At 39.7% G+C, this 27743-nt stretch overlaps 2 protein-coding genes across 9 annotated transcripts; one reads left to right on the forward strand and one right to left on the reverse strand.

Moving 5' to 3' along the window:
* Window positions 1–548: 548 nt before the first annotated feature.
* HNRNPK (heterogeneous nuclear ribonucleoprotein K) lies at window positions 549–21904 on the reverse strand. Of its 7 annotated transcripts, none has more exons than XM_077790004.1 (16): window positions 21766–21904; window positions 19319–19397; window positions 19149–19225; window positions 18194–18303; window positions 16845–16901; window positions 15277–15320; window positions 14318–14391; window positions 13683–13813; window positions 12593–12721; window positions 11826–12133; window positions 11429–11483; window positions 7619–7669; window positions 3867–3888; window positions 3707–3789; window positions 2492–2661; window positions 549–1740 (listed from the first exon to the last, which is right to left on the reverse strand). In XM_077790004.1, exons 3-16 carry the CDS (start codon window positions 19195–19197, stop codon window positions 1707–1709), a joined length of 1317 nt encoding a protein of 438 aa, XP_077646130.1. In that variant the 5' UTR covers window positions 19198–19225; window positions 19319–19397; window positions 21766–21904; the 3' UTR covers window positions 549–1706. The 7 variants fall into 7 exon arrangements, with proteins under 7 accessions (XP_077646130.1, XP_021390120.1, XP_021390119.1 ...); XM_021534445.3 differs by lacking the exon at window positions 21766–21904 and adding an exon at window positions 21493–21625 and having other exon boundaries at window positions 549–1679; window positions 13683–13796; window positions 14319–14391; window positions 18194–18291; XM_021534444.3 differs by lacking the exon at window positions 21766–21904 and adding an exon at window positions 21493–21625 and having other exon boundaries at window positions 13683–13796; window positions 14319–14391; window positions 18194–18291.
* On the forward strand, window positions 20903–26631 carry RMI1 (RecQ mediated genome instability 1). Of its 2 annotated transcripts, none has more exons than XM_021534437.3 (2): window positions 20903–20963; window positions 23883–26631. In XM_021534437.3, exon 2 carries the CDS (start codon window positions 23911–23913, stop codon window positions 25783–25785), a length of 1875 nt encoding a protein of 624 aa, XP_021390112.2. In that variant the 5' UTR covers window positions 20903–20963; window positions 23883–23910; the 3' UTR covers window positions 25786–26631. The 2 variants fall into 2 exon arrangements, with proteins under 2 accessions (XP_021390112.2, XP_021390110.2); XM_021534435.3 differs by lacking the exon at window positions 20903–20963 and adding an exon at window positions 21864–22039.
* Window positions 26632–27743: the final 1112 nt, after the last annotated feature.

The raw sequence follows: 27743 nt of genomic DNA on the forward strand, positions 1-27743 counted from the left end.
TGGGCAGACTCGGCTTCACGGCAGTGAAATTTTCCACAAGATTCCCATCATTGAAAAAGAGAGGGATATAAAAAGAAAAAAACACAAAAAGACAACTTGAGAGACGAACGAACAATATGCATGTTAAGTTACGGAGCTCTTTTCCGCAATCAAAACAGAAAAGAACCGCATGAAAGACAATCCAAAACTCCTTTTGTATACATACGTAAGTTCGAAGCACAGAGAAATTCAGCCTGTTTTAGTTCACTTGCATTTTGCCCAAACCTAGGCTTTGATTGCAGCCTTCTCTAGAATTGAGGTACCAATCTGTGTACCAAGCCAGTTGACATCTTTCTACAGAATTCATTAGCCTCTGCCAAGGGAGCCAGCCTTATGCATAACGTTTCAGGCTCCTAGCCTTTACCATGCTATTTTAAAGAGCAGCTGCATAAAAAGGCCAAGTTCACGCACCACAAATCATGGGGAGGAGGGGACACAACCAACCAACCAACCAAGAACAAGAATCTTCAATTAGTCTGGACGCATCATGTCTCTATGTGCCACACACCTTTACACTTTTTAATCTGTTTTTATTCAGGAAGTGAAATTAAAACTTTAAACTATAAATAAAAATGCCAAGGTATTACATGAGATATCCAGAGGTGCTATATTTGTTTTAATTTCTCACAAATAATTATTACGGAACTCAACATACATCAGGGAAACAAGTTTTGCATACAATGAAAAACAAGTTACACAGTTATATTGTCATCCTGCCAATTTGCAATTCCTACCTCATATAAAAAAAAAAAGCTCAGGAAACAAGTATAATTTATTCAGTAATGATAGAGCAACTCTGCATTAACCAAGCTGTCTAAAACCAGGTGTACTTTACCAGTTTACTCAGTGACATCACAAAGTTTTAAAGTATTTTATTTATAAACTGTCACCAATATATATATGTATTGCAAGGAGGGCCGAACACTTGCAAAAATGTCAAGTTTTACACATTTGCATTAGTATTTTCACTTTCCCCCCATCCCAAACAGCAAAGCAGTCATTGTTTTCACTTGATCTCTTTAATTTGTCAAAAAAAAACCCCACATAACTCCATCTATATATCAAGGAAACTGAAGAGCAAGCTTATCAGCAACTTTTAATTTATAAGGGAAAAATAAAAACAAACCAGATGTATCCATTTTAGTTATGACTTTATGTAGACCTGAAGAAAAATGACCACCAAGAATAGGTTCACTAAATTTATTTAAAAATCCTAAAATGTTTCTTACAAAAATGCAATACATTCTGCACACTGCTCTCAGCAAATGCCAGGGACATGTGGCCTACCATATTCTCCCCATCAAAGTAAGATACAGTGTACATAAAGCAGGGTGTTCACAACAATTACAGAAAAACAGTACAATTTACCACCAACAATGAACAAAAATAGAATTCACTCTCTCTGCCACTTCAAAATTTCAATGTTAGTCTCGTGCGCCCTCCCCCACCCCATGTATTTGAAAGGAACTAAACATTACATCTGGTGTACAGCAAAGATTCCACTACACCTCAAATGCAGAACACCTATGAAGCAGAGGAATGTTGGCTTTTTAAACAGAAGCAGATAAAAAAAAAAAGGGTGCAGGACTCCTTCAGTTCTTCACTAGTCTTAGAAAAACTTTCCAGAATACTGCTTCACACTATAAAAAAGAAAAAATAATCTTGCATTAGAATCCTTCAACATCTGCATACTGCTTCACACTATAAAAGAAAAAGAAAAAAGCATGTATTAGAATGATGGACCATACATCTTGCATCAACATTCATAAAGCATATTAATTTACAAATTACTAACACATTTAAAAATACATATTTTAAAAATGTCAATTGCTAACAATTATATTAGTGTATTTCAGGCACAGTTAAATATTAGTAATCTACAGCCAAACATTCCAGTTGGGACATTAAAACTGCTATAGCAGCCAAAATGTTAATACAGCAATTGCTATCTGTAGCTGTTAATATTTGGCAGAAAAAAGCAAAGTACTGTCAGTAAGGTGTGAAATGCTGCATAACAGCCCCAAATCGATTTCAACTTGTCCTGTAGAGGCATGGTCTGTGCCATATGGCAGACTGTGATTTGTTGTCAATTTAGTTATCTAAAAACAACAAAATCACTAGTCTTCCACACAGAACTAGGCCAACATCCACTGAAATCTTCTATATTTTCTACAGGCTCTATGTAATTTATTACAAGTAGTTTTTTTGCAGCAGTTTTCACCAGAGAAAGGAGAGGACTGCTTGGTTAAGATGTCTTCCAGCAAGATTAGTTTTGAGGGTATCTTCATTTTAATTAGAATGGAGAGCAGAAGAGAATCAAGGCAGAACTACCACTAGAGAAGTTAGGTTCAAATAGTTACTTAAAACCTGCCTTCCTCAAAAACTGATTCACAGAGGAGAGCAGTTTTATAATATACAAGTTAATTTGACAGTAGGGACAACATTAACTTGCCTGTTCTGCAGCAAATACTGTGCATTTTGTATCTGGTCCTGTGTTCCCGTAATAGTTATTATCCGATCTTCTGAGCCTTCTAGTGGTTCATCAATTTTGATCGAAGCTCCTGACTCATGACGTATTTGTTTGATTCTCTGGCCTCCCTTTCCAATAATAGATCCTGCCAACTAGGGAAGAAAGCAACAATATTTATTTCCTGATACGACTGTCCTTCCAAAAGGTTAGAAAATTAGAACAGCATTTGAGTAGTTTCCACAAATTCAGTTTTAAGTGTTGCAATGGGAGCTTATTTATTTATAGCCTAAAAATATCCCCTGCAGTATTAATTGTCTGAACATAGGTGAGATGAAACTGGGAGAACCAGCTCTCACTTGCAAAACATGGGTTACAATGACCGTATCTATTACTGAGTATTAACCACAAGTAGAATTCTTTAATGTGTCTCTAAAGACAAAAACCAAGCAGTCATTGTTGGTGATTAAGAAACACTTGTTTTGTATTAGAAGTACTTTATCAAGTATTTTAAGTATTTCTGATTTACTTAAACAGTCTGAGAAATGTAGAGTTGTGTTTTCACCGTATATCCCCTCATAATGCTTTGTCCCTCCATATCCCCTCTTTGTACCTGTTTGGTTCATCCCAGCTTTCCCATCAGTATGTCCATCAAACCCCAACCCACCCCCCTGTCTCCTCCCAGGTGATGTGTCCATCACCTGGTGACCCTTCCCCTTTGTCCAGATCCTTCTGGCAGGGTCACCAGGTAACTGGACCCTGGCTGGGACTCCTCCCCACCTCCTCCTCAGGGGTCACTCTGAGGCCTTGTCCCCAGAGAGCCGCTCCCCTGTCCTTCCCTCATTGCCTGCTCAGGTTTCCCCGCCCCCCTATATCTGGCTGCTCTGGACTCCCTTCGAGATCAGATGTGGCCTGGGATCTCTCCAGGCCCCCATTAAACTTCGGAATTAATCCAGAGGAGAAGCGCCTCTTTCCTTTGCTTGTGGGACCAGCTCGTCTTTGGACTCACGAGGGAGCTTCTCCAAGCCCCCCGGGATCCAAGGAGAAGTTCCTTTTCTCTGCCCGACTTGCCCCACTGCCCAGCTGGCCGGGGTCCACAGGGGTTCTGTTCCCATGGATTCGAGGGGGAGACACAGGAGAGAAATGGCTGTGACTTTTAAGAGAGAAAGCCTGAATTGAAAGCAAATCAACTTTACTTACATCTTTGGGAATCGTTACTTGTGTTGTTATGATGGGTCCGCCAAGATCACCATATGAACCACGCCCCCCTGCGTAAGAATAATCTGATTTAAGTGTATGCATCAAGCCCTTTAGTAACTACATAATGAACTATGTGCAAAGGTTCTATATGAACACTTACCATAACCAGAACCACCCTCAAACTGTAAGAGAAAGAGAAAAAAACATTAACATGAACAGCAAAGGTTCATTAATACATTTTTTCCTTACATGTTATATTGTTAACTTTGAGCACATTTAATCAAACATCACAACACTCAATCTGATATATATGCAACAGTGTTACACCATAAAGAGCATCCTGAGGCAGACGGAAGAGCAGAAACAAAAGGGGTGGGTGGGAGCGATCTCATTAACCTCTGGCCATTTGGACCAGAGGCCATCTTGTGCAGGACCACCAGTTGGAGGCGATGATTTTTGTCGGTCCCGGACAACTCCAGACATTCTGTGATTCTTATCCTGCCCTATCAAAACCCCTAAGAATAATAAATACATAAAATGGCAAAGCATTCAGCCATGCCAGTTTACCAAGGCAGTCTCATTATCTCAGCTTCTTGTAGACAGCTGTTGATGCTGATCTACTTGTGACTTATGTACTAAGCATCAGAATTAAAAAACCAGAGCCTTATTAACATTAGCTCAAAAAAAGACTACAGTCTCCAGTTCCAGGGCAAGAAGTCTGCCCAGTAAATCATCCTACTAAATCTACATCTTTGATTCTATGTTACAACCCTTTACATCTTTGAATAAACAATCGCAACATTAATTATTTCTGTTACATTTGAACCACCATATATCAAATGTAAATCACTGCAATGAGCACTCCTGGCCCTGTTGTTTTTAAGATTTGTAAACTTGCATTTGACATCAAATTCTCATTTAATCTAATGTGTTTTAAGTTTGCAAAACCATGTATTTATACTTTGCTACAGAAGCAGAGAATAAATACACATGGTTCTCTCAAATTCAGCTTCTGGAGGGACTCCTTGGGTCTGTGAGAGGAGGCTGGAGGCTGCCTAAAGCTGAAACTGTCAGCCAAGCTGGTAACATCTCAGTGACAGTATTTAAGAAAAGAGAAAAAAATTCCCAATGTGCACTGCCTTTAAGAGTGAGCAAGGATGAAAAAAGTGCTCCAGGCACTGGAAAGGAGACTTCCCTGCAGCCCATAGAGAGAACCACACTGGAGCAGATCACTACACTATAGCCCATTGAGGAATGATACGCCGAGAACAGGTAAAAACACCCAGAAGTAAACTGCAGAGGCAGATACCTGGGCCCTGTGAGGGGACCAACACCAAATTACTTTGTTCCTGAAGGACTACTATATGAAGGGAACCTACACTGCAACAATTCCCTAAGTATTACAAGTCCACTGGAAACAGATCGTTTGAGCAGCTCCCAACTGTATCATTCCATGGAAGGGATCCTACACTGAAGCACAGTGCAGAGAGGAAGGAGCAGTGACAGGTCTGATGAGCTGACTGGGAATCTGCCATTCTTATCACCCCTGCACCATTCATGGCGGAGAAGCAGAAGAGTAAGGAGTGAAGGAGTGAAAGCTGAGTCTCTGAATAAGTGGAAGACAGGTAAAGGTGTTTTTATGTTTCTCACCATGCTACTCAAAGTGGCAAGAAACCTACCCAAGCCAACTCGGTTTTTGCCTATGATGTTAATAAGTAAGTGATCTGCCTGTCTCCATCATGAGCCATAGACTTTTCTGTCTTACTTTCTTCCCTCATTCTACTATGGAAGGGACATGAGAGCAACTGGCAGTCAGTCAAGTTCAGCCACTCACAAGTACCACCAGCCTGTAGAAGTTACAATATAACAACTTTCCCAAAAACTATTACTTACCATCTTTCTTTTTACATAAAAATGGAAGCTAATCAGATCAAAGTGTTGAGCTTATCCTCTGTCTCTAAGCAACCTGTATTGTCTAATCATGTTATTAAGCAATACATATTATAAGACAACATAATAGAGCTCACATTGGAGTCCAAAATACAAGACAATGAAGGACTCTGCTTAAGGTTTAATTGAAAAGCTGATCACACAGCATACTGCATACACACACATATTGCCATAAGATACCTTTTTGGACTAATTTCTTTCAAAGAAAATACCCTTCCTTTAATCCATCTGCCTCTCCATGTTACAAAACGATAGAATTTGATAGCAGTTGCTGTATATATAAGGTAAGAGCTGACTTTTCACATGTAGTAATCAACAGTATTTGGCAGCATTTTGCCATCTTCAAGACATTGTCAACACCTGATGCACTCCGTAATTTCTACAATGGAGTGACTACATTGGTGTACAAGAGAAAGGCTACAGGTACCATGTACCTGGACTTCTGTAAAGGCTTTGACATAGTCCCCATAATCTTCCCTCCAAATTGGAGAAGGATGGATTCCACGGGTATACTGTTTATTGAATAGGGATAGTTACATCCAGGGGGCAGTGTCAATGGCTCAGAGCAGACATTAAGTGGTGTCCCTCCGGAATCAGCCTCCACTGGGACCAGGGCTACTCAATGTCTTCATCAACGACACAGATTAGGTACGCTTGCAGCAAGTATGCAAAATGAGTGGCAGACCTGAAGGACTGGATGCCATCCAGAGGAACCTGGACAACCTCAAAAAGTGAGCCCGTAGGTATCTCATTCAATTTAACAAGATGAAGAGCAAGTGCTGCACCTGAATTGGTGCAACCCCCAGTACCAACACAGGCTAGGGGATGAACAGATGGAGAGCAGCCATGCCCAGAAGAACCTGGAGGTGCTGGTGGGTGAGAGGTTGGACATGACCCAGCCATGAGCACTTGCAGCCCAGAGTGGCAACCGTGTCCTGTTCTACATCGAAAGGTCTAGCCTTGGGATCCCAACATGAGTACTGCATCCAGCTCTGGAGGCCCCAACATTAAGGATATGGACCTACTGGATTAAGTCCAGAGGAGGACCACCAAGATTATAGAGGGATGCAGTACCCCTCCTGTAACAAAGCCCGAGAGCTGGGATTGTTCACCTTGGAGAGAAGAAGGCTCCAGGGTGACGTTATTGCTGCCTTCTAGCTCCAGAAGGCAGCCTACAAGAAGGCTGGAGAGGAATTTTCACACAGGCGTGTAGAGGAAGGACAAGGAGCAACAACTTTAAATTGAAAGCAGGTTGGTTTAGGTTAGGTATTGGAAAGAAATTCTTCACTGTGAGGGCGGTGAGGCACTGGAACAAGCTGCCCAGAAAAGCTGCGGATGCCCAATTACTGAAAGTGTTCAAAGGTGGGTTCAATGGAACCCTGAGCGTCCCAGTCTAGTTCAAGGTTCTCTACCCATGGCAGGTTGGAACATGGCAGATGACCTTTAAGGTTGCTTCCAACCAAAATCATTCTGTAATTCTCTGATAACATCCCACAACCTATCTGATCAAATGATACATTTTCAAAGAGATTGATAAGTAAACATAGTTTATTCACAAATAAAATGAGAAGCTACTTCAAATATTTGCTGCTTGAAATAAAATTCCACATTATGGAAGTAAACCAAAATATAAATCATAAATTGATGCATCTACAGTGCATCAGTTATAGAGAAAGTTACTATTTAGCAAAATGAAAATACTGTAAAAAGGAGGCAAAAGAGGCACAGAAAAGCTCCACTGTTTTGACCAGGCTGTTGCATAATTCCACATTTCTATGAACATTACCTGCCTTCAAAGGACACACCATTAAGTCTGCCCCTAAATTCAGAGTCAGAAGAATGGCTTTATAAATTTTAATAGGAGTAAGCTGCCATGGACTACACTCAAGATCCCTTAAATTTGCTTTATCAGTTAACTCATTCATTAAAACACTTTTCAGAAAATAGGCTGAAAACACTTACCAACTCTGGTGGTTGCATGTCATCACAGGCATCCACATGACATTGCATCATCTTCCAGGCGCAACATAAGAGGAAGGAAGGAAATCCAGGTCATACATACTTTTAGAGAATGTTGCAACCAAACAAAATGCATAGTGGCACAAAGAAACCCTTATACTATTAACAAAGACTTGAAATTATGTGATTTAGACTACTTTCAAGACTCACTGGCTTTTAATTTTACTTTGGGACAACTCTATATGAGCAACTCCTGTTTTCCTTCTCTTTCTATGGTATTAGCAGATGTTTCCACTAAGAAACTCAGAAACTAATGACAAGGCAAAACTTAAGCCTTATGTTTTATTTTAGAAAACCTTTTTACATTATTACATGTAGAAATACTTTATCAATCTTTTATTTCTGCATCTACTAGAAAAAGGTATAGTAAGATTGGAACAAGTAACTGCAAGTGATTATGCCAAATGCAGGTTAAGCAGGAAGGACACTGCTTCTTATGTTCCACTATCCACACACACCTCATCTAGCCAGTAAGTAGACTAACAATCTACTGCTGCCTAACTTTATTAGAAAATTAATTATATTTCTAAAACATATGATATATGGCATTTCTTTCTTTCAGAATTTTACAGTTTCAGCAAGCAATGTCTATTTGTGCAAAATGAGTTTCTGAAACAGGGTGTCTTAGCATACATAACATTTTACATTCAAACTAATTTGTGCTAATCACTACTCAGAACTGGAACAGAAACCAGATTGACAGACAGGCTGGATAAGGCAAAGAGCTTAACTTTTAGATCTAATAAAAAACCCTGCATGCAGTCCTAATGTCAAATTCTTCTGTAGTAATTTTTTTGTAGTAAACTTTTCTGGTTTTTAAGAGTGACCTAGGAAAGTTAAATTTTGTTACTTCCTTCCAGCATCTGCATAAATAAATAGGAAAGCTGCCATACATTCTTCCTTAATAATATTTTACATGTCCCTGAGAATGAGGGTGTTATAAAATACAGAAAACTCAGGATTTTTCAGATCACCATAGCCCTTATTGTACACAAGATTTGATCTGGAGTAGTTACACACTGTAGTAGCTGTACTTCTATATGCCGATAAACAAGTACTTTTGAGAAAAAGCTTCAGAACAGACTTTAAGTCAAACAAGCATTTAAACAGCAGTACGTATTTATACTACAACTTTAAGCCAGGCTAACAGAAAAGTATCAACATAAGTGATTAACTCTGTATGGCCAAGAGGAATTTAGCCATCATTTAAAATCAAAAATGGGTTTTTCTCAACTCAGCATTTACAAGGCTGTCAATACTGTCCTATCTCTGAATACAGGAAAAACCACAGAATACCATCCAGTCTTAAAGACTGTCAACTCTTCAATCTTTCTGCCTTTAGTGAAAAGGAGAAGTGGCAAAAAAAACTGGTTTCGTACATTAAATTCTTCCCGTATTTCTGAGATGTTCATGAAGTGTTGACTTTTATTACATCTATGTAGGATAGAATCCATGTGAAAAGAGCGTTTCTACTCTCATTTGTAATTGCTTTTTCCATCACAAACCACAGTAATATTGGTTTTGTTTAAACTTTTAGCTACACAACAGTTTCTATTTGTGTTTGTAACACAGGAGGACTTTACCTTTAGGCATAATACTTGAAGCTGTGATGTCACACTCAGTGTGAAAATTTCCTTTCTGCTTACACAATTTAGGATACTAGGATCATGATTAACTGAAACAGGAATTTGGTTTTAAAAACTGTATTTGTTGGGAAGTAGTCCTTACTTTAACCAGCTTGAATACTTGGTCACAAAGGCGCCAAAATTTTGAGCAGCTTCACTATGCAAAAGAAATGAAATTGCCTTTTTTTCCACAACGGAAACCAAACCAGTAAAAATTAAGCCACTTGTGTGTAGACACCCATGTCAATAAAGTGACGGTCAACCTGACCTTAGGCTAAGCCTAAATTAAAGTGGATTTTCTATTCTAGCTGAACTGGAATAAAAATAGAACTAAAATAGAACACACTTCTGCCCAAGAGTCAAGTTAAGTAAGACTGTGCTCAACCAAATAACCAAAGAAGGGCAGGCTGCTCAGTTTATGTACTCTAGCACAGGCTTTATAGCTGCAAACATAAGAACACAAAACCTAAGCTCTGAAAACATGCAAGTACAGATAAGGAATCTTTGAGGTGTACTTCCCCATTCTCCCAGTTTTTTAGCATGTAGAGTAGCATGGGAAATAGTTGGAGTTTTTTTGTGACTGTAAATATTTGTAACTGCAAATCTTTCCTTTTATTATTTCTAATAAGCATATGACATTACTGCAATTTGTAGTTCCAGTAACTCTTATTCCCAAGAGTTACTGGAAGAGTTCATGTGAAGCCAATTTAGGTAGCCCATTTCATAGCTCTTTTTCATTTCTATCTTTTACATTCATTTAGAGTAAAAAAAAATAACACGCCATCTGTCATCTTAAAGAAAGTGCCAAACAAAGCCAGAGGAGAAAAGAATATTGCTACTATAGAGATCTACCTCTGTTTTGATGTAAGACCAGCTGGAAACTAAGCTGCTTACTCACACATCCCTACCCAACCCCCGGTAGGACTGGGACAAGAATTCAAAGTAAAACATACAACCTGAGATACGAACAGTTTAGTAACTGAGAAGAAATTAAAAAAAACCAAAACAAAAAAAAAAAAAAAAAAAAAGGAAAACTAACAAAAAATGAAACAACTACCACCACCATGCCCTAAAACAATAAAAAACCAAGAATAAAATTGAGGATATATGATACAACTGCACACCACTTTGCTGACCACTGCCAGGCCCCATCCTCAAATCTCTATGGACCCCCTGTGTGGATAACTGCCCCAGTTTATATACTGGGTATGATGTTTTATGGTGTGAAAGATCTCTTTGTCCAGTTTGGGTCACTCGTACTAATACTTCCCAACTTCTTTAGTGTACCTTCTCATTGTCAGGGCATGAGACACTGAGCAAGCGCCTGACTTGGTATAAATACTACATGGGAAAAACAAAAACATCAGTATGTTATCAACATTGTTCTCATACTGAATTCAAAACACAGCACTGGACTGCTACTGAGAAGAAAGTAACTATCCCAGCTGAAACAAGGACAACCTCCTGGATTTCCCGAGGAAAGAGAGACCATCTGTATTCTTTGTTTTAAGCTTTCACATACTATGAGATTTCTTTCTCCCCCCAGAAATAATTGATGTAGGATTCAACTAAGCAGTGGTTCTATCTCCAAAATACTTGGAATTAAGAGTGGATTTTCTGCAGAGAAACTAGTAAATATAAGAATTTATTCAAAAGAGCCATCACCTTCCATCAACTAGAGTTCTTCTCAGATGCTGTTCCATAATCTGTATTATTGTATCAATGCTCACGTTTGCCAACCTTTAGCGTTAAGAATGCTTGTGTAACACACCAGAGAACATTGTTCTGACATGCTTTTTCTAACTGAAAAATCTCCCAATTGCTATTTTTGTCATGCTGATTAAAAAAATCTGAAAGACGGCAACTGTAAGAAAACCTACAGAGATGAGCACAATCAAAATCACTGAGTATTTTTGATGACAGGGAGAAAGAAAACTGAAGAGTACCATTTATACCTCAAATATTCATTCACAGGAGAACCACTTGTATGGACAACACAGTTTGGTTTCACGATCAGAAGCACGTATGGTGTGAACCATCCCACATAAACGTGCATGTGGTTCAGCAACAGGACGTCAACATGCTAACTGTGCTTAGGGACACAACAGAGCAAATTTTAAACTCATACCATGCCATCATAACGGTCTCCTGGTCTGCCCCTTCGGTCATAGGACATCAGATCTCTAGACAAAAAAGGCAGAAGCATTATGTGTGTTATAAGCTAGCTTGTTTATTCTCATCTGGTTTCCCCATTCAGGATTCACATGTAATTTGGTATTAAACTACTCTCCCCAAGTACTGAATAACCGAAGTTCCAAGAAGTACTGACTATAGTCCTGGCAATTTACTACATCACAGCAGGTAATTAAATTTCACTAAATTTCAAAATACTCTTGGTCTAAAATACAGGATCAATCCCACATAATCACTACCAACATGGAAGCATGGGAAAATTAATGAAAATATGAATGTGACTCAGATATGCAACATGAGTTTTTGTGTAATGCAATTATCAAACAACTCACCCGCCACGAGGAGGTGGTGGAGGAGGAAGAGGAAGATTACGAGCTCTGCTGCCACCTCTAACACCTCGACCTGGTGGAGGTGGTGGTGGTCCTCTGCGAGGGCTCATATCATCATAATCTCTTCTTGAGGGAGGCATAGGTCGTCCACCGCGACCAGGGGGCATTCGATCAAAACCTCCTCTCCCACGCATTGGAAAGCCCACTGGCCGTCCCCTTCTATCATCAAACATCATCGTGAAGCCACCATAGTCATACGTTTCATCATAGAAATTGGGATCATAAGGCTGGGCCCGTCCTTTAATTGGAGACTAATACAAACAAACAAAACAATTCCTCAAATCAGATAGTTCTATTACAGCTGGTATATTTAATTAAACTAACACATTTATGCATTTGGAACGTGTTCTTGATTTCACAATGCTTCATTTCACACCAAGAAAGGAGAAGTTGATGTGCTTCCTGTGAAGTTATCTATGACAGTAAAACTACTTAGATGTGGCAGAGACATTTTGTTTTCCCTCCCCTTTGAATTTTTTGTTCTGGTGACATGCAACGTATAAATGGCCTGCTACTACCAAAAAACTGCTTTCCTCTATACTAAAGAATAGAAACAATACAAACAGTTCCAAGGTTCATTTTGCTGTTGGGAGAGTAGGAGGTACTAAATTTAAACTGGAAACTGAAAGACACCATTTTTTTCATCCAATTAATGTCTAAAACATTCATAAATGCCAACGAAAGTATAAAATAAATTTAATAAGCATTACCTCAGAGATAAGATCCAAGATAATCTTGATGCACTCAACAACTCTATCAGGTTTTCCACCAATAAGCACCACTCTGTCAGTTGAATGAGGACAACACTCTTGAAAGAGCTTAATGGTGGTCTGAGTGTTCTGCAGAAAAAAAATCCAAGATTATCAAATATATTTTTTGAAACTTTATAAAACTATTACAATATTTTTTAATAGATTCAAAAGACAATTAAGTTCCCACACACTTAAATCTGTGTGCTTGCTTTTGAGTTATTTATCACACAAAATTTGAAGATAACATATTTTTAAGATCTTGCTGCTCTAAATTTTGTACAAAGATGAGAAAAAATCAGTTTTCTCCTATTTCAATTACGATGCAGCTACAATGCATTATTTAATTAAATATTAGAAAAAGAGACCACATAACCATTGTGAGCTTACAGGCGGTATTAGCTTTCAAATTAAATGTGCTTTGGATGCTAAGACAGCTATGTTGCTAGGATTATGTCTAGCTATCTTGCCTTTCTTAATCCATACAAATAAGTATTGGCTTATACCTGAACTGACCTGAAACTGCCTGACACAATACCAGGAAACTCCACCATGTGTTTTCAGTTCATAGAGACCATTAAGTTTTTACAACCTTACTCTTTCACTTAAAAAAAAAAAAGGTCTTGCAGGAGTTAGAATTAAAAAATACAAAATCAAACATGAAGTCCTTTCACAGTACATCTACTCTGGAGAAGCTTTCATTCTCGCTGTTTTGTGTGTCCAACCACACAAATAATTCTACACTATGCAGCAGTTTGCTCTAAAAGGAGAAATTAATACAATTTAAATAAAATGAAGTAAAAATCTTTTCTTTAAAAACACTATTCTATCAAAAACATGTTTAACCAAGTCCTGGCTCTGCCACTGACATTACTTCTGAGGGTCTGCAATATAGTTCAAACTCCCAGCTCTGTCCCACAACATCAAAAGCATGTATGCAACATGTTGAGAAGGAATTACCACACAGCAGATACTTAAGATATGCCTCTTAGGAACAGAAAATATTGTTTACTGAACAAAATGCAATCTCAGAAGAATAGAAAGCAAGTACCTCTCTGAGTTCTTTAATTTTAGCACCCTTGACACCAATGATGCCTCCTGCCAAACTCTGGTGAATAAGAAGTCGAAGTTCGCAGTCGAAGTCACTGCCCTTGTAGTGTTGATACTGTAAAAAATTAGATGCATATAGGGAGAAGCAATAAAGATTAATCACAAAAATTCAATATATTTGGGATTTTAAGCTTTTTCTTTAAACAGAGTAAGGCAATTTAATTTATTGCTCAATTGTAGTCACATACTTCTTTCAATACAACCACAACAATTTTAACACCTCACCTCAACTTGAAGTATCAGTTTTCCCTATTTTTTACATCATTTATTAAATTACACTGCAGTGCTTGCTACATAGATTTAAGACTGTATCAAACAGTGCAACACTTATTTTTTGGAAAACAAGGAAGGCTGTTCAAAATGTTAGTTTAATAAACAATGACAGACTCTGTCCTCTACCCTAAAAATGCCAACATGTAGTGGGACAGCCATAATCCTTCTTTAAAAGGCTTTTGGCATTTTCCACTTTTCTAATTTTCTGTGTTTAAAAGCAGCAACGTTCTTGAGTATTCAAGAAGCATCTCATTCAAAAGCTAATCTTTTCTTTCTACACAGAAGAAAATTTCAAGATAAATACCTCTTCTAAAGTAGGGATAATCTTCTTCAAGATTTCTCCAATTGTCTCTATATCTGCACTTATACTCAGGATGCTGTTGGAAGCCATGACGACAGACAATATGGAGAAGGTAGAAAAGAAAAAGCAGAAGTAAATTCTTTTTATCATCACACACAAAATTTTAACAAGATTTACTACAAAGAAGAGTTTACAAGTATTCCCCATTTAAAGTAAACCTGTTTGCTCAATTTACAACACATGCATCTTTGTTTATGCCCAGTATATATGCATGAGAAATTTAAGATTAGGTAGGTCTTGCAGAGAGAGAAAGACAGAAAGGGCTTTTGGAAGGGCTCAAATTAAGTGGGCAAGAAACTGACGCAGAACTGAAAAGTAGAAGTGACTACTCATGTTCCCCGCCACCACTAATTAGGACACCCTCGCTATTACATTCGCAGAACTGGCACACCTTCTCATAGTAAAAGTGAGGATATGCAAGTGGTGAACGTTGTATCTGGAATAAGGTTATGGAACTCAGATTACTAATGGGCCCTCCAAGAAAACAAATACAAATGCAAGACAAAAAAAAAGACGAAACAAATGAGAAGTGAAGGAAAGCGAACCGGAATTAGCACTTCATCAGAAATAATTATGAACAGGCAATGTTGAGGGGAGCAAGGTGGGCCACAAAGACAGAGCGAGAGACTATTTTGAACCAATCTGATTTACAATGCAGCAAATATGCAACACTTGAAGCTGTGCTCCTTCCACTGAAATAAAATTAGTGGATTGTTTGGGTGGGCAACTCACGTAAAAGTTCAGTGACAAAAAGACTTAATGGGGAAAATAAGACAGAAAACTTGAAAAAAAACAATACACCGTCTATAAGGGGATACTATTTAATTATATCAAAGGCAGGTAATAAAATACATTTCTCTCTTTCTATTCAGGCAGTGAGGCATAAACTGTTGGGACATACCGCTCGGGGCCACTGCTGTCTGGGACTGAAACACTGGCATTGTACTGCATTGGTCATTGGCGTTCGTGGATGTTGGCATTGGGCATGGGTATTCAATCGGAAGTTGTCAAGTATGGTACCCGTTTGGCAACGAGCACATTTTTGGGCATAGCCAACCAGGGTTTTCACATGGGCGTTCAGGGGCGGATGGGCCAACGTCATGGTGGGCAACGCAGGGGCAAGTCGATCCAGTACATGGGCAACGGAGATATATGGCCAAAAAAACAAGGAGAGGGAAAAGGGGGAAAAGCAATAAATTTTAATTTAATACAAACTATACTCATTACTCTCAATTAATGAAACAAGCTTAAGTTGTTCTGAAGACTAATACAATAACGGATCGCTACACCGACTGTGGCCTAACAGTATGGACTTTAAAAATGAGTCACTTGATCTGACTAAACTACTACTTATTTTTAATAAATGATGTTTCAGTAGCAGGCTGGCTCATGAGGGTAGACGCAGAAACTGTCAAGACTGATAGTACTAGAACCTTGGGCAAATTGGGAAAAGTTTGTGTTCCAGACAAATCTAAATTATCTGGATATAGGTGACATACTGATCTACTAAAAAAAACAACAAAAAAAAACCAAACCAAAAAAAAAAAAAAAAGCCAAAAAAAAATACCCCCAATTTAAAAAACCCTAAAGAAAGAGCAACAACTAGCTGCCAAAGTTAGTGAACATATGTATGATTCCTGACCATTTCAACTAAAATCTCAACTCTAGTTGTGGTAGTTTATGAACTTAGTTGGAACTGATTTGTAATTATATACTGCCAAATCTTGGGCTGAACAGAGTCTTGATTGGAAAAACTGTTGAAATTGTAGCTGATGTTAAGTACAGGAGTGCAAACAAATGGAATTTAAGAAGTGTTGCCAAGTTTTATAAATACACAACATTAATGCTGAGCATGTGTCTAATCACCAAGTCAACCCCCTGTAAAATGGGAACAGGCATTAAGTCATGACCATTTAAAAATACTTCCAAGTAATAGAATACAATGTTCCTTTAATGTTTTATACTCATATTTAAAGCAAGAAACCTTAATATTAATGGTTTTGTGCTTCATGTGCAAACTGTTAAGGAACAGATGGATGATTGCATTTTGCATTTTTGAAGGAAGTTAAAATAATTCCTCTATCACTGGGTTAGGCCAGCCACCTACGAGGGTTTCAGCAGTACTATAACTGATGCACACATATGGGGAATGGTACTATTAAGGGATTTAAGTTTTGTCAATATTTTTAATTAGGATGGTAACTCACTTCAAGTGTGTAATTTAGCAGAATCCTATTAAAAAGTCAAGAGATTTAATATAAACCTCTCCTCCCATGCATCAAGCTGGGTTTTAATCGATATAGAAATTGAAGAACTGTTATCTACTCTGACAGTCAATACGAATGGTTTTTAAGTTGGATGTCTGTAGAGTTGAATTGCTCCCACTTCTAGAAATGCACACAATCAAGTTTTCGATGTAGTGCTCTGAAAGAAGCAGTGTTAAATTAGTTCAAACTCATATATACTCACGTCTGTACGAAGTGCTTTAATATTTTTGCCACCTTTTCCAATCACTGCTCCAGCATTCTGGAAAATAGTTTTCAGAAATTACATTATGACCACTCAGCACAGACTAAGTTTCTGAACTCAAGACTAAAAACAGCAGATCTATTTTTGCTGGCCCAGGAGGTAAAGGAAGGCACCACTCTGGCACAAAAAAAATTTGCCAAAAGCTCTTTCAATCACGGAACACAGCACACAGAGAAAGATAACTCAGCTGTGCCACTAATATTTCCATTCCAAAGATAAGTTTTAGGCAATTCTGCCTATGTTGAACTTCTCATAGACTAGATCTATTAAAAAAACCAAACTAAATTAGTGTCATGTAAGCCAATTACTTCCTCAAGTATCTGATCTGTTTTTTCTTTTCCTCATGGAATATGTCTGCACATTCCACTTTTAAGCTCCAAACATTTGATAATTTCAAGTGCTAATACTGTTTTGCACATAGGTAAAGTAACTAATTTCTCAAAGCAATATAAAGTGAAAAAGGCTGAAATGAACGTTAACAGCCACCCACTTCATTAAAGCCACCAACATTAACAGGAATAAACTGACAAATAGTAAAAAACAGTAATTGGAAAACCACATTTTTACCAGATGCTTTCAAGGATTCTACAAAAAGTATTGCTTTTATTACACATATACATTATGCAAAACATTTAATGGTATTCATATAACTTAGCTATTGGTCAGGAATTCCACACAGAGTTCAGGCTACATTCTTTCTCACCAACACAAAAGACTGAGATACTTCAGAAAGTATAAATCATCTAAAAGCAACTGGAAACACCAGAGGAAATTTACACACAGCAACTTTAACTATTTACACTTGTCAGCAAAATCACTGCAATCCCTTGAAGGACTACTCCCACACTTCTTCCTGTTGATATAATTGAACAAGTTTAGAAGATCTATTTGGGAGAATTACTAAAATCCTAAGTTCCCACCTTACATATTTCAATTAAAATCAATTATTTATAATCCTCTAAAAACTTTCTTTTCCGAAGACTCATATACAGCTCAAAATAGCTACCTTCCACTCAAATGTAAAAATATCTTAGAATCTTTACTGCTTTACTTGTTAGAAAGTATATCTTTTTAATAAACTCTATATTGATCCTTAGGGACTTACCCTTTTAAGAGAGGACAGTTCCATTGCAATACACCTACAACTACAACATTCCTATATACTGAAAATTAATCTACTAAGTTATCTTCAAAAAAAAAGCACATTATCACTCTACACTTATCTCAACATACACTTTGTCACCACCATCTTGAACAATGCTACACACAAAACCAGTAAAAAAGCATACTTTGCTCTGAAGCAAGATGCGCAGTTCAACCATCTCATCAGTGTTCCGAGATCTTTTGAAGGCCTGCTCTTCCTCCATATCTTCTGCAGGACGTTTGCCTGTAGAGAGGTCCATAGGGAGGAAACACAAATATTTATTTAACTTTCTAAGTCATAATGAAGTAGAAGACATGCCAAATTTATGCTCTGTACTATTAATACATTCTTTCATATTGCCACAAAACTAATCACAGATGTCTGTTCTGAACATCCACAGCACAGAAACCAGTCTTCACATCAACTGCTTTCTTACTGATTAACAATTGAATTGAAAATGCATTTAAAAATCTATGAAGTGTGGCTTAAATGAGAATGTTGCACACAGTCAGTAAGAAATTCATGACATTTTAGACACATCTCAAGGAATGCAGCATCACTTGGTATTTATTTATAATTTCAATTGGGGAAAACCTTTCAGGCATTAAAGCTCAAATGTAGTTTGTCCAACACTGAAATACTGGTGAAATAATAGTAAAGTAGCACTTCAGATGCTCTGGGAAAAACTGGCACAAATCAACAATAATGCCCAAACCTCCCTGGTAATTCCCAGGGTATTTTCTATTAAGCTCTTCAGCAATATTTCATATATTCATACTCCTGCTTGTAACAATTACAATGAACAAAATGCAATTTACAGATATGTCCTATATATTCATACATATTCACATTTTCCATGCAGCTATGAAATATTTTACAGTGTTTAGAAATAACCTTCAGTTCTCATGTCTAAAAAATACCAACACAAAGATTATGTATTTATGCTTCACAAGCATATGTAATGACACTTTAATTAAAATAGAAGACATTTAATGCAGAACACAAAATTAGTGCTGATGCAAACACATGGTAAAGTTAAATCATTATAAAATTCTTTGAAATACTAAAATTTTTAAGAAATAGTCCTTTAAAAAATTTACCATTTGTCTCCGTGTTGGTAAAGGTCTCCTCCTGTTGTTCAGTCTCCATTGCCTTTTTTTATGTAGGCAAGCAAAACCTGTTGAAAAATAAAGATGGTACATTTTTTTGTCAGGCAACAAACTGTACCTCATACTAAAATGAAAAAAATAACAGAACTGCTAGAACTTACCGCTATTATATATCCTTGCTGACAGAAACTCAAGTATTCTGGGTGGGATCAAAATCCAACAGCCTATTGCTTCAAGAGCCTATGAAAACAGCATGTATCAGTTGTGAGTCTTCCCCCGTTATGTGTCTGATTCTGCTACAGTCAGAAACCAAAGGGTTGACCTAAACTATTACTGCAAAGTTTTTCCTTATAAAAGAAAAAGCATATCCAAGCCAAACACACTACTAAGACAATATAAAGGCCATATCTGTAGACTTACATAAACTCTTACTTACACTGTCTGAACTACACTTTTTGGGCACATACAAGTTTTAAATAGCCACAAAATCTCAACATTATGTGCTTCTGTTTCACTTTCTAAACGGCACTAGATCAAAATCTGGTCCTGCTATTCACACTTTATAAAAAGTCCCAGTAATCATCAGTATTTGTTCTATTAATTCTCTACTAGTACACATTGGCGCATGTGTTCCTCTCAACTATAATTAATGAATAATATAAAAATTACAAATTCCAACTACACTATAATAATGTCTTTTTAAAAAATCACCTTCTGCAGTTCCATACAACCACATGCACACACCCCCAGACCTCCAAAAGCACTGTACTTCAGTACAATTTTCTGAAATAGACTGTGACCTGCTTTTATCTACTAAGTCACATTAGCAAGAACTGTAAATAAAAAACCCCACAATTTTCCAACTTACTATCATTAAAAATATGATTTACAAATCTAGCCAAACAATCACGTATTTCCCGTTGCATCCCATTAACTTCCACTGTTTCAACAAACAGCAGGCACTCCTTCTTGTATCCATAATCGGGGGAGGGGGAATGGGGGTGGGGAAGAAACTGATTCTGACTTATTAAACATACCCTCAGACAGTTATGTAATTACTGCCCTGCTTGTAGGGGCTAAAAGTAGGCTCTGTCTTCCCAACACATGCCGGTACTTCCAGGTACTTGAAGCGGGCTAAAAAGCATGCACAAGTTTAGTAATAGGGGGATCACAGGCAGACACTGCCAAAATTGCGCTGTTACGTGAACCGGCAGTAAGGAAGACAGGGACAAACTGTGACAGCCCTTTCAGGTTAATCTATTTCCAACTAGCTCATGAATTTTAAGGCAGCAGGGGGAAAACTGTTATTAGTTACAGTTACAATTCATGGCTTAGGCTCTCCTAGTCAAAATTCCCACACGTCATGTCTCCTCAGTAATCTCGCTCAACTAGGCAAATGGAGGACTGACTTAATTAATAAAGTCAGGTTCCTCATGAACACTGAAGGGCTAAAGAGGACAAGAGAGGTGGAACCAGCGACCACAGACCTAAGAGCTGAGACAGATCAGAGCGCCTCCAAGGAGCAGCGGCACTTCTCGCCTGCCGCTCTCTTCCCCCCCACTTCCCCGCGTCTCCAGCCGCCCGCCGAGCGCGGCGGGGACAAGGACGAGCACAGCGGCGCCCCCGCGGAGCAGAAGAAATGGCGCCCTCCGAAATGGCGCCCGCCGGCCCGCGGCGAGGCGGAGCCAGCAGCGGAAGGGCCGCCGCCACCACCACGCGGCCGCCGGGAGAGTTACCCGGCCCGGCCTGGGCGGACACAAAGGAGGTGCCCGGCGGCTCGAAGCCCGAGGCAGCGGGCAGAGCAGGGTCAGCCCTAGCGCCACGGGCACTCCGCCCGCCCCCTAGAGCGGCGCGGCCGCGATGCGGAGCCTCCGCCCCCCGCTCGGCCTCTGCGGTGCTTCCGTGCAGGCCGCGGCCCAGAGCGCCCTCCGTAATCCTCAGCAGCGGCTCCCCCGGGGCACCCCCAGCCGCCCTTGCAGCGCGCCCGCTGGCGCTGCGGAACCTGCGCTCTCCTCGCGGGGCAACAGGGCCACAGGCCACCTGAGGGCCCTCAGCAATAGCCGAGGCGGCGACACACCAGTGTCCTCCACATAGCGCTTTCCCCGTTCTACCGCCAACCCCACGGAAGCGCTGGAGCCACGGCAGCCCTCAGGGGTTAAGGCCCCACTACAGGAGACACAGGCCGTCTCACACTGCTGTGTCACGCCGCGTCGCCGTGCGGATTACATCGGCGGCTCCATGGGCCCAGGGAAGGCCTTAGCCGGCCTGTGCCCTTCTCCCGTCCCCCTCCCCTGCTCGCCGGCCCCGGCCGCACGGTGCCGCGGGCTGCGCGTACCTGCGCCCGCCGCCAGCCCCGCCGCGAACGGGAGAAAAAGGGGAGCAGCCCCAGACTCCGACGCGCACATCCACCAGCGCCACCCGCGAGTGGCCCCGCCGCCCCCCCCCCGCGCGGCCTCGCCGCCACCTCGTTGGGTGAGGCCGCTGCCCGTCAGCATAGGAGGCGGCGCCGCGACCCGCACCGCCCTCCGTGAGGGAAAGGACGAGACGGGCCCGGGGAAAGGGTGGCGCCACTAATCCGTGCCACGGCCGGCCGGCCTGCCTTTCCTACCTGGGCTGCGGGAGCCGCGCTGGGAACGGCGCGGGCAGCGCGGATGGGGCCCAGGAAAGCGGGAGCGGCTGCGGCCGGCAGGCGAGAAAATGGCGGCTGCCAAAACCCCGCCTTGTGCGTGCAGCCCAGCGCCGGCTGTGGCGAGCCTCTCGCGATGACTCGGTGCGCGCCTGCCATTGGCTGGCGGGAGCTCGCGGCGGTTTTGCGGAGCGCGGGCTCGGCGCTGGCCGGGCCCTGAGGCCGGCGGGGCCGCGGCCCCAGCGCTGCTGCCGCGGTGAGTCGGGCTCTCGGCCCCTCCGCGGGGTGCGGAGTGCCGCCTGTCCTCAGTCGGGTCTCCCCGCTTCTGCTTCCCTCCCTCCTCTCCCTCACTCCTTTCAACTCCTCTCTTGAAAGCTGGCGCTTTACTTGGGTTAACTAGGCGGTATCTTTCGAGTGGTGCATCTTTTTCGGGAGAGCTTGGAGGCAGGGTGTTCTTTTGCTCGCTCTAAGGGCTATAATGGCAAAAATACCCCAATAAACACAGCAGAACCCACACCTGGTGCTCTTAAATATTCTTACTACAGGTTTTGTTTTCGGTGTGTTCTCTAGAAATATTGAGTTACTCAGTCGTCCTTTCTAAGCGTGCACGATCAAAGCACAGTTAGGCAACCTAATATTTTTTCAATTTTGTAGTAGTGACATGGTTGCAGGAGTTGAATGCACCATTAACAGGGGTACTAGCGATACCAGATTTGAAGGTGTTGCTGACTTCCTCGATGGCGAAGAGCCTTGCAGAGGGATCTGAAATCGATTGGAGCAATGGCTAATTCTCAGAGCCATGAAATGAAGCAAAAACAAACCCACATTCTGCCCCTGGGATGCAGTGAAGCTGGGCACAAGTATAAGCTGGGAGAGGAGTGTGTGTAGAGCAGCCCTGCAAAAGGGATCTGGGGGTGCTGGTCAGCAGTGTGTGCCCTTGAAAGGAAATTGTTGTAAGGTGGGCGTCAGTCTCTGGAACAGATTTTAAGGTCTGTTCAAAGGAAGTTCAGGTTGGACATCAGGAATTTTTCACAGAAAGGGTATTTAAGCAATGAACAGGTTGCCCAGGGAGATAATGGAGTCACCACCTCTGGAATTGTTCAAGAAGTGATTGGACATGGCACTTGGTGCTGTGATCTAGTTGGATGGTGGTGTTCAGTCAGAGATTGGACTCAATGATCTTGGAAATCTTTTCCTACCTGAATGATTCCAATTCTAAGAGCATGATCGAACAAATACTGGAACAGGCTTCTTGTAGAGGTGGCTGATGGCCTAAACATGTTACTTTTTAAGATGTGTCCAGACAATAACCTTACTAACATGGTTTTACTTCTGGTCAGCCCTGAATTGATGAGATGGTTGGACTAAATGATCATTCAGAGTCCCTTCCAACTGAAATACTTCTATTCTACTCTGTTTTTGCAGAAGAACTTCCTAAACTAACAAAAAGTTACTGTTTATTAGCCACTGATGTCCTTGAAATGATAGCTGCCAAGACTTGGTGCTATTGCAGCCAAGCCCTGCACTGGGTCTCTAAATAAGAGTGTTTCAAGCCAGCTTTCTGTTGTCAGGTACAAAGCTTTCAATCACAGACTCCTCCGATATAAGTGTTGGTAGACCTCAGCTTGGTTCTGTAGATCCTCTTCTGTTTGTAACAGTGCTGGTGAAGTGGGAGAATAACATCTTAGGTCAATTTCTAAAGTAAACTGTGTGTTAACAGAAAGAAAACCATAAAAAAGAGAAAATATATTTTAAAACCTACTGCTCTTATGGTTTGGATTTTTTTTTTTTGTCCATTCACTTTCATCTATAAGGAAAGGGTTTCAGTTATATGTTTCTAATTTAATCAACAGAATAAAAGTGTCATTGCTTGTATAAGTCTCCATACTTTTCTTATTTTTTGCATGTAACTTTTATGCTGATAATTGCACATACCTTTTATGCTTTTATTGAAACATTAAATGTTGGAAATGCCTGTGAATTTAATTGTCTGTAGAAGTGTTTTTAATTTAAATTTTTTATACAACATAAGCATGAAACTTGTAATAATTTCAATTTTTGTCAAAAGATTAAATATGTCTTTTTGAAATCCATTCTAGGGCATTCAGTCTCTTAACATAAACGAAAATGTCTCCATCTAGCATTGTAGCAAGAGTGGAAACCTGGCTTTCATCCACATGGCACGTTAAAGTTCCTTTAACATGGCTGGAAGCATGTATTAATTGGATCCAGGAAGAAAATAACGGTAGTAATTTAAGTCAAGCTCAGATTAACAAGCAGGTATTCGAGCAATGGCTTCTTACCGATCTGAGAGATTTGGAATATCCTATTTTGCCTAATTGCGTCTTAGATACTCCCAGGGGAGAGTTATCAGGCTGCTTCTCTATACAGATTGATTCACTGGTGGATGTTAGCCAGCCAGCGTATTCTCAGTTGCAGAAGCTAAGAGGGAAAAGCACTGTAAATGAAGAAGTAACAGCCAGTACTCAGACATTTCAGAAGCCCTGGGAAGCAAAGCCTACTCGAATGCTGATGCTACAATTAACCGATGGCATACATCAAATTCAGGGCATGGAGTATCAACCAGTGCCTGTTCTCTGCAGTAATCTCCCTCCTGGAACAAAAATCACTGTACAGGGCAATATTGCATATCGTCTTGGAGTTCTTCTGCTTAAACCAGAAAATGTGAAACTGTTGGGGGGTGAAGTTGATGCTCTTCTTGAGGATTATTGTCAGGAGAGAGTTCTTGCTAGGTTAATTGGAGAAGATGAAAACCCTAATTCTCTTGGACGAGCTGGACATGAACAGATTTTTTCAAGGCCTGTGGATGAGTTAGAACAAATTCTTGGTCCTTCAGATGAAGAGCTTTTAGCCAGCCTTGATGAAAATAATGAATTTACTTTAAACAACAGAACATCTTTCGAAAGTGGATACTGTAGTAGAAGCAACAATTTTAATACAACCTCAGGTTCACTGGCTGCACACAATGGAAATGTTTTGCTACAAAAATCTGGAAGTCCTTTGCCTCACTCAGATGAACAAGTTTCACCTCCCATAGGATATGCTGATGGCTTTTTAAATGACTTTCCTTTAGAAGATGACTTTCTTCTGGAGGAAGAGATGCAAAGAGAGATGGAAGAAGTGCCACCAGTGGAGATGAACAGAAACATTACTGGCAGACTTCCACATACATCTAGAAGCTCCTGCAATTCATCTTTAAATGGCACTGGTGAAGAAGACTATGAGAATGAAAGAGATAAGCCCAGGGAAGCGATCAGCGAGGAAAAGAACATGAGAAGAACAATATCTGATGAAGATAGAAATAGCATGAGTAACTTTTTGCTGCACAAGGGCTTACGTCAGACCTGCAGTTCATCAGCTTCCTCTTTGGAAAATCCTCCTGAGGAGGGGCAGAATTATACAGACCTAGATGCGAGCAGATGTAAACAACAACACATTACTAACAGCAGGGTATTAAATGATGATCTTGTATTTTCCTTAAAAATGGATCCAGAAGGAGATCAGCAGAAATGTGATTTACAGATCTTTCCTTGCAAGGCAGTAGAGGCACATTTAGATTTAGATTCTCCACCTTTCACATATATTTCCCTTCTCCTTGCAAAAAAGCCAGAAACTGTTACAATTCTGAAAGTTAAATGTTTTATTGTAACTCTCACTGGAAACCTCACAAAAAGCAATGGGTCCTGGGGTATAAAGGCAAAAATTTCTGATGGCTCTGCTTATCTTGAAGTAGATTTTGCTGATGATATTCTTACAAGTTTCATTGGCTTTTCAGTGCCTGAAATAAATAAGCTGAAAAAGGATCCAGCTTTACGTCTAAAACTTAAGGATGGTTTAGAGAAATGTCAAAAACAGCTGATAGATCTCTGTTGTTTGATGACTATTGAGTTTAATCCATTTCAGTCTAAAGCTACTGTATTAATTCTCCAAGATGCTGATGCTAGGCATCTAGAGCAGTTGAAAAAACGTTTGAATAAATAATATGCGCAAACTTGCAGACTATGTATTAGGAAATGTTTAAGTCAGATTTCCCATGAAGAACTCTTGAGAGTTAAACTTCAAGTTAAGTGGTGTGTCTTTTATCAGGAACTATAATGTAAAAGTGAGACAAGGAGAGGATTTTTTGGAACACAACTGGACAGATTGTTTCTTATGGTGACAGTATTGGAATAAGATTTCAAATATTTGTGTCTTAACTTTTTCATTCTGCAAAATCCTGTGTAATCCAGGTAATCCTGAGTAGCAGAATTTGTCAGGAAATGTATAACAATGAACAAACCATCTTGTTATTTTACTTTTCAAGTACTTACCAGATTTTTAAAAGAAAGGTGCAGGAGACTCAGTTTTTATCTTGGAGAAAATCAGTTGGATAAATTTAAATCAAATACAGTCCCTTCTGCCTATGCTAATCTGAAGACTCAAATCTGTATTCACTGTGCACGACCCTAAAGCATAGAGAAATTAAAAATTGTCTTCTAAATATTTAGGTGTGAGGAAAAAAATCCAATCCTATACAAAAAGGACATTTTAAACCCCTCTATTTTTACAAATAATTTAAAAGAAAGCCAAGTGTTTTAAAGTGTTTATTGGCAGAAAATTATAACATATGGGGATTCTATTTTGTCACATTAATATTAATCATTGCTAGTAGTTTCAAAATTAGAGACAAATTTATTATTAACTTTTATGGTTACTTGACTAACCTTTTTACAGAGTAGTCAAATATTTGTGCTGCACACATGTTGTATAGTATACTTAATGCTGGTCTTAATTTTCCTTGTTTTTTTTTAAATTTCTGCTTCTAAAAGAATAAAGTTTTCATTGAAATTTTTGTGGATGCTGCTTTTTAGTCACTTTAAAAGAAAACTAGATGTTTTGTTGAGTGTACAGAGTATAAGAATTCTTTTATTAAGTTTGTTATTCTTTTTGCTTCCTCCCATCCTTTTCCCTTCACTTGTTTTTTTGTTTTGTTTTGTTTTGAGTGTTTTTCATTTGTTTGTTTGTTTTCTGTTGGTTGATTGGTTTGAGTTGGCTTCTTTTCTTGTAAATGCAGAAGAATTAATATTCTGGCAGGAATAGGGGAACCAATGACAGGAGCAGTTTGCCCAGTGTTGATAGTGCTTGCAAAGAATGTAAAATTGGTGGCTGGGGAGATTTTTTTTAATTGACCCGTCTGAACAATGTCTGTTAGGCCATTGAGATTTGCTGTGCAAGACTGTCATTATAGCCTTACTGCTGAATCCCAAATTGAGAACCATGCTTGAAGACTCCAAGGAAAACTAGAAGTAATTTGCCAAGTAGGGTAAAAATGGAGGAAGGTGGACATGAGACATCTTGAAAGTTCTTATGCTTGAGGTGTAAGCGAGGGGTTAGGCTTTATTTTGTGCAATTTATAAACAACACATCCCTTTCTTTCCTTGTCTCTCCCATTGTCAAGAGAACCTGAGGAAATTATAACCCTGTGAACCACCTCTGGGTTTATTTTCTGATGCTTTTGGAAACAGTACATTATTTAGAACTGTACAGCAAAAGCTTTTGCCTGTCTGGAACATACATTACCGAATCTTGAGTTACAGTTTCAGAAAAAATGGCTTGTTAGTAGAAAATTGACCAAACTTCATTTCATGTAAACCTTGTAGAAGTTAATTGAGCTGACTGTAAACCTCCAGTGCCGTTTTATGGAAATATTTCTCCTATAATGAGTTAGGAAACTTCCTTTGAAGTTTTTGCATTAACATGTAAAAGGATAGGAGTCTTCAAACTTCAAATGGCACAAATAATCCACAGATTTTATTCTGCTTGTGCAGAGGAAGAATCATGTTATTCAAATTGCAAAATCCAATTAACTGTTGTGTTTGGTTTAGATGATGAAGTCACACGTGCCCCTCTTTTTTTTTGCATTTGCATCAATGTTTAGCCATGTCTGCTACAATAATTGC

Source organism: Lonchura striata, chromosome Z, assembly GCF_046129695.1.
Source record: "Lonchura striata isolate bLonStr1 chromosome Z, bLonStr1.mat, whole genome shotgun sequence".
Taxonomy (NCBI): Eukaryota; Metazoa; Chordata; class Aves; order Passeriformes; family Estrildidae; genus Lonchura; species Lonchura striata.

Bases quoted from the DNA above. Each gene is read 5' to 3' on its own strand.
- RMI1 (XM_021534437.3), top strand. From the start codon at position 23,911: ATGTCTCCATCTAGCATTGTAGCAAGAGTGGAAACCTGGCTTTCATCC.
- HNRNPK (XM_077790004.1), bottom strand. From the start codon at position 19,197: ATGGAGACTGAACAACAGGAGGAGACCTTTACCAACACGGAGACAAAT. The intron at 18,304-19,148 runs GTAAATTTTTTA...TCCTCCCTATGG, and splicing joins TACCAACACGGAGACAAATG to ACCTCTCTACAGGCAAACGT. The intron at 3,790-3,866 runs GTAAGTGTTCAT...CACTTAAATCAG, and splicing joins TGAGGGTGGTTCTGGTTATG to ATTATTCTTACGCAGGGGGG.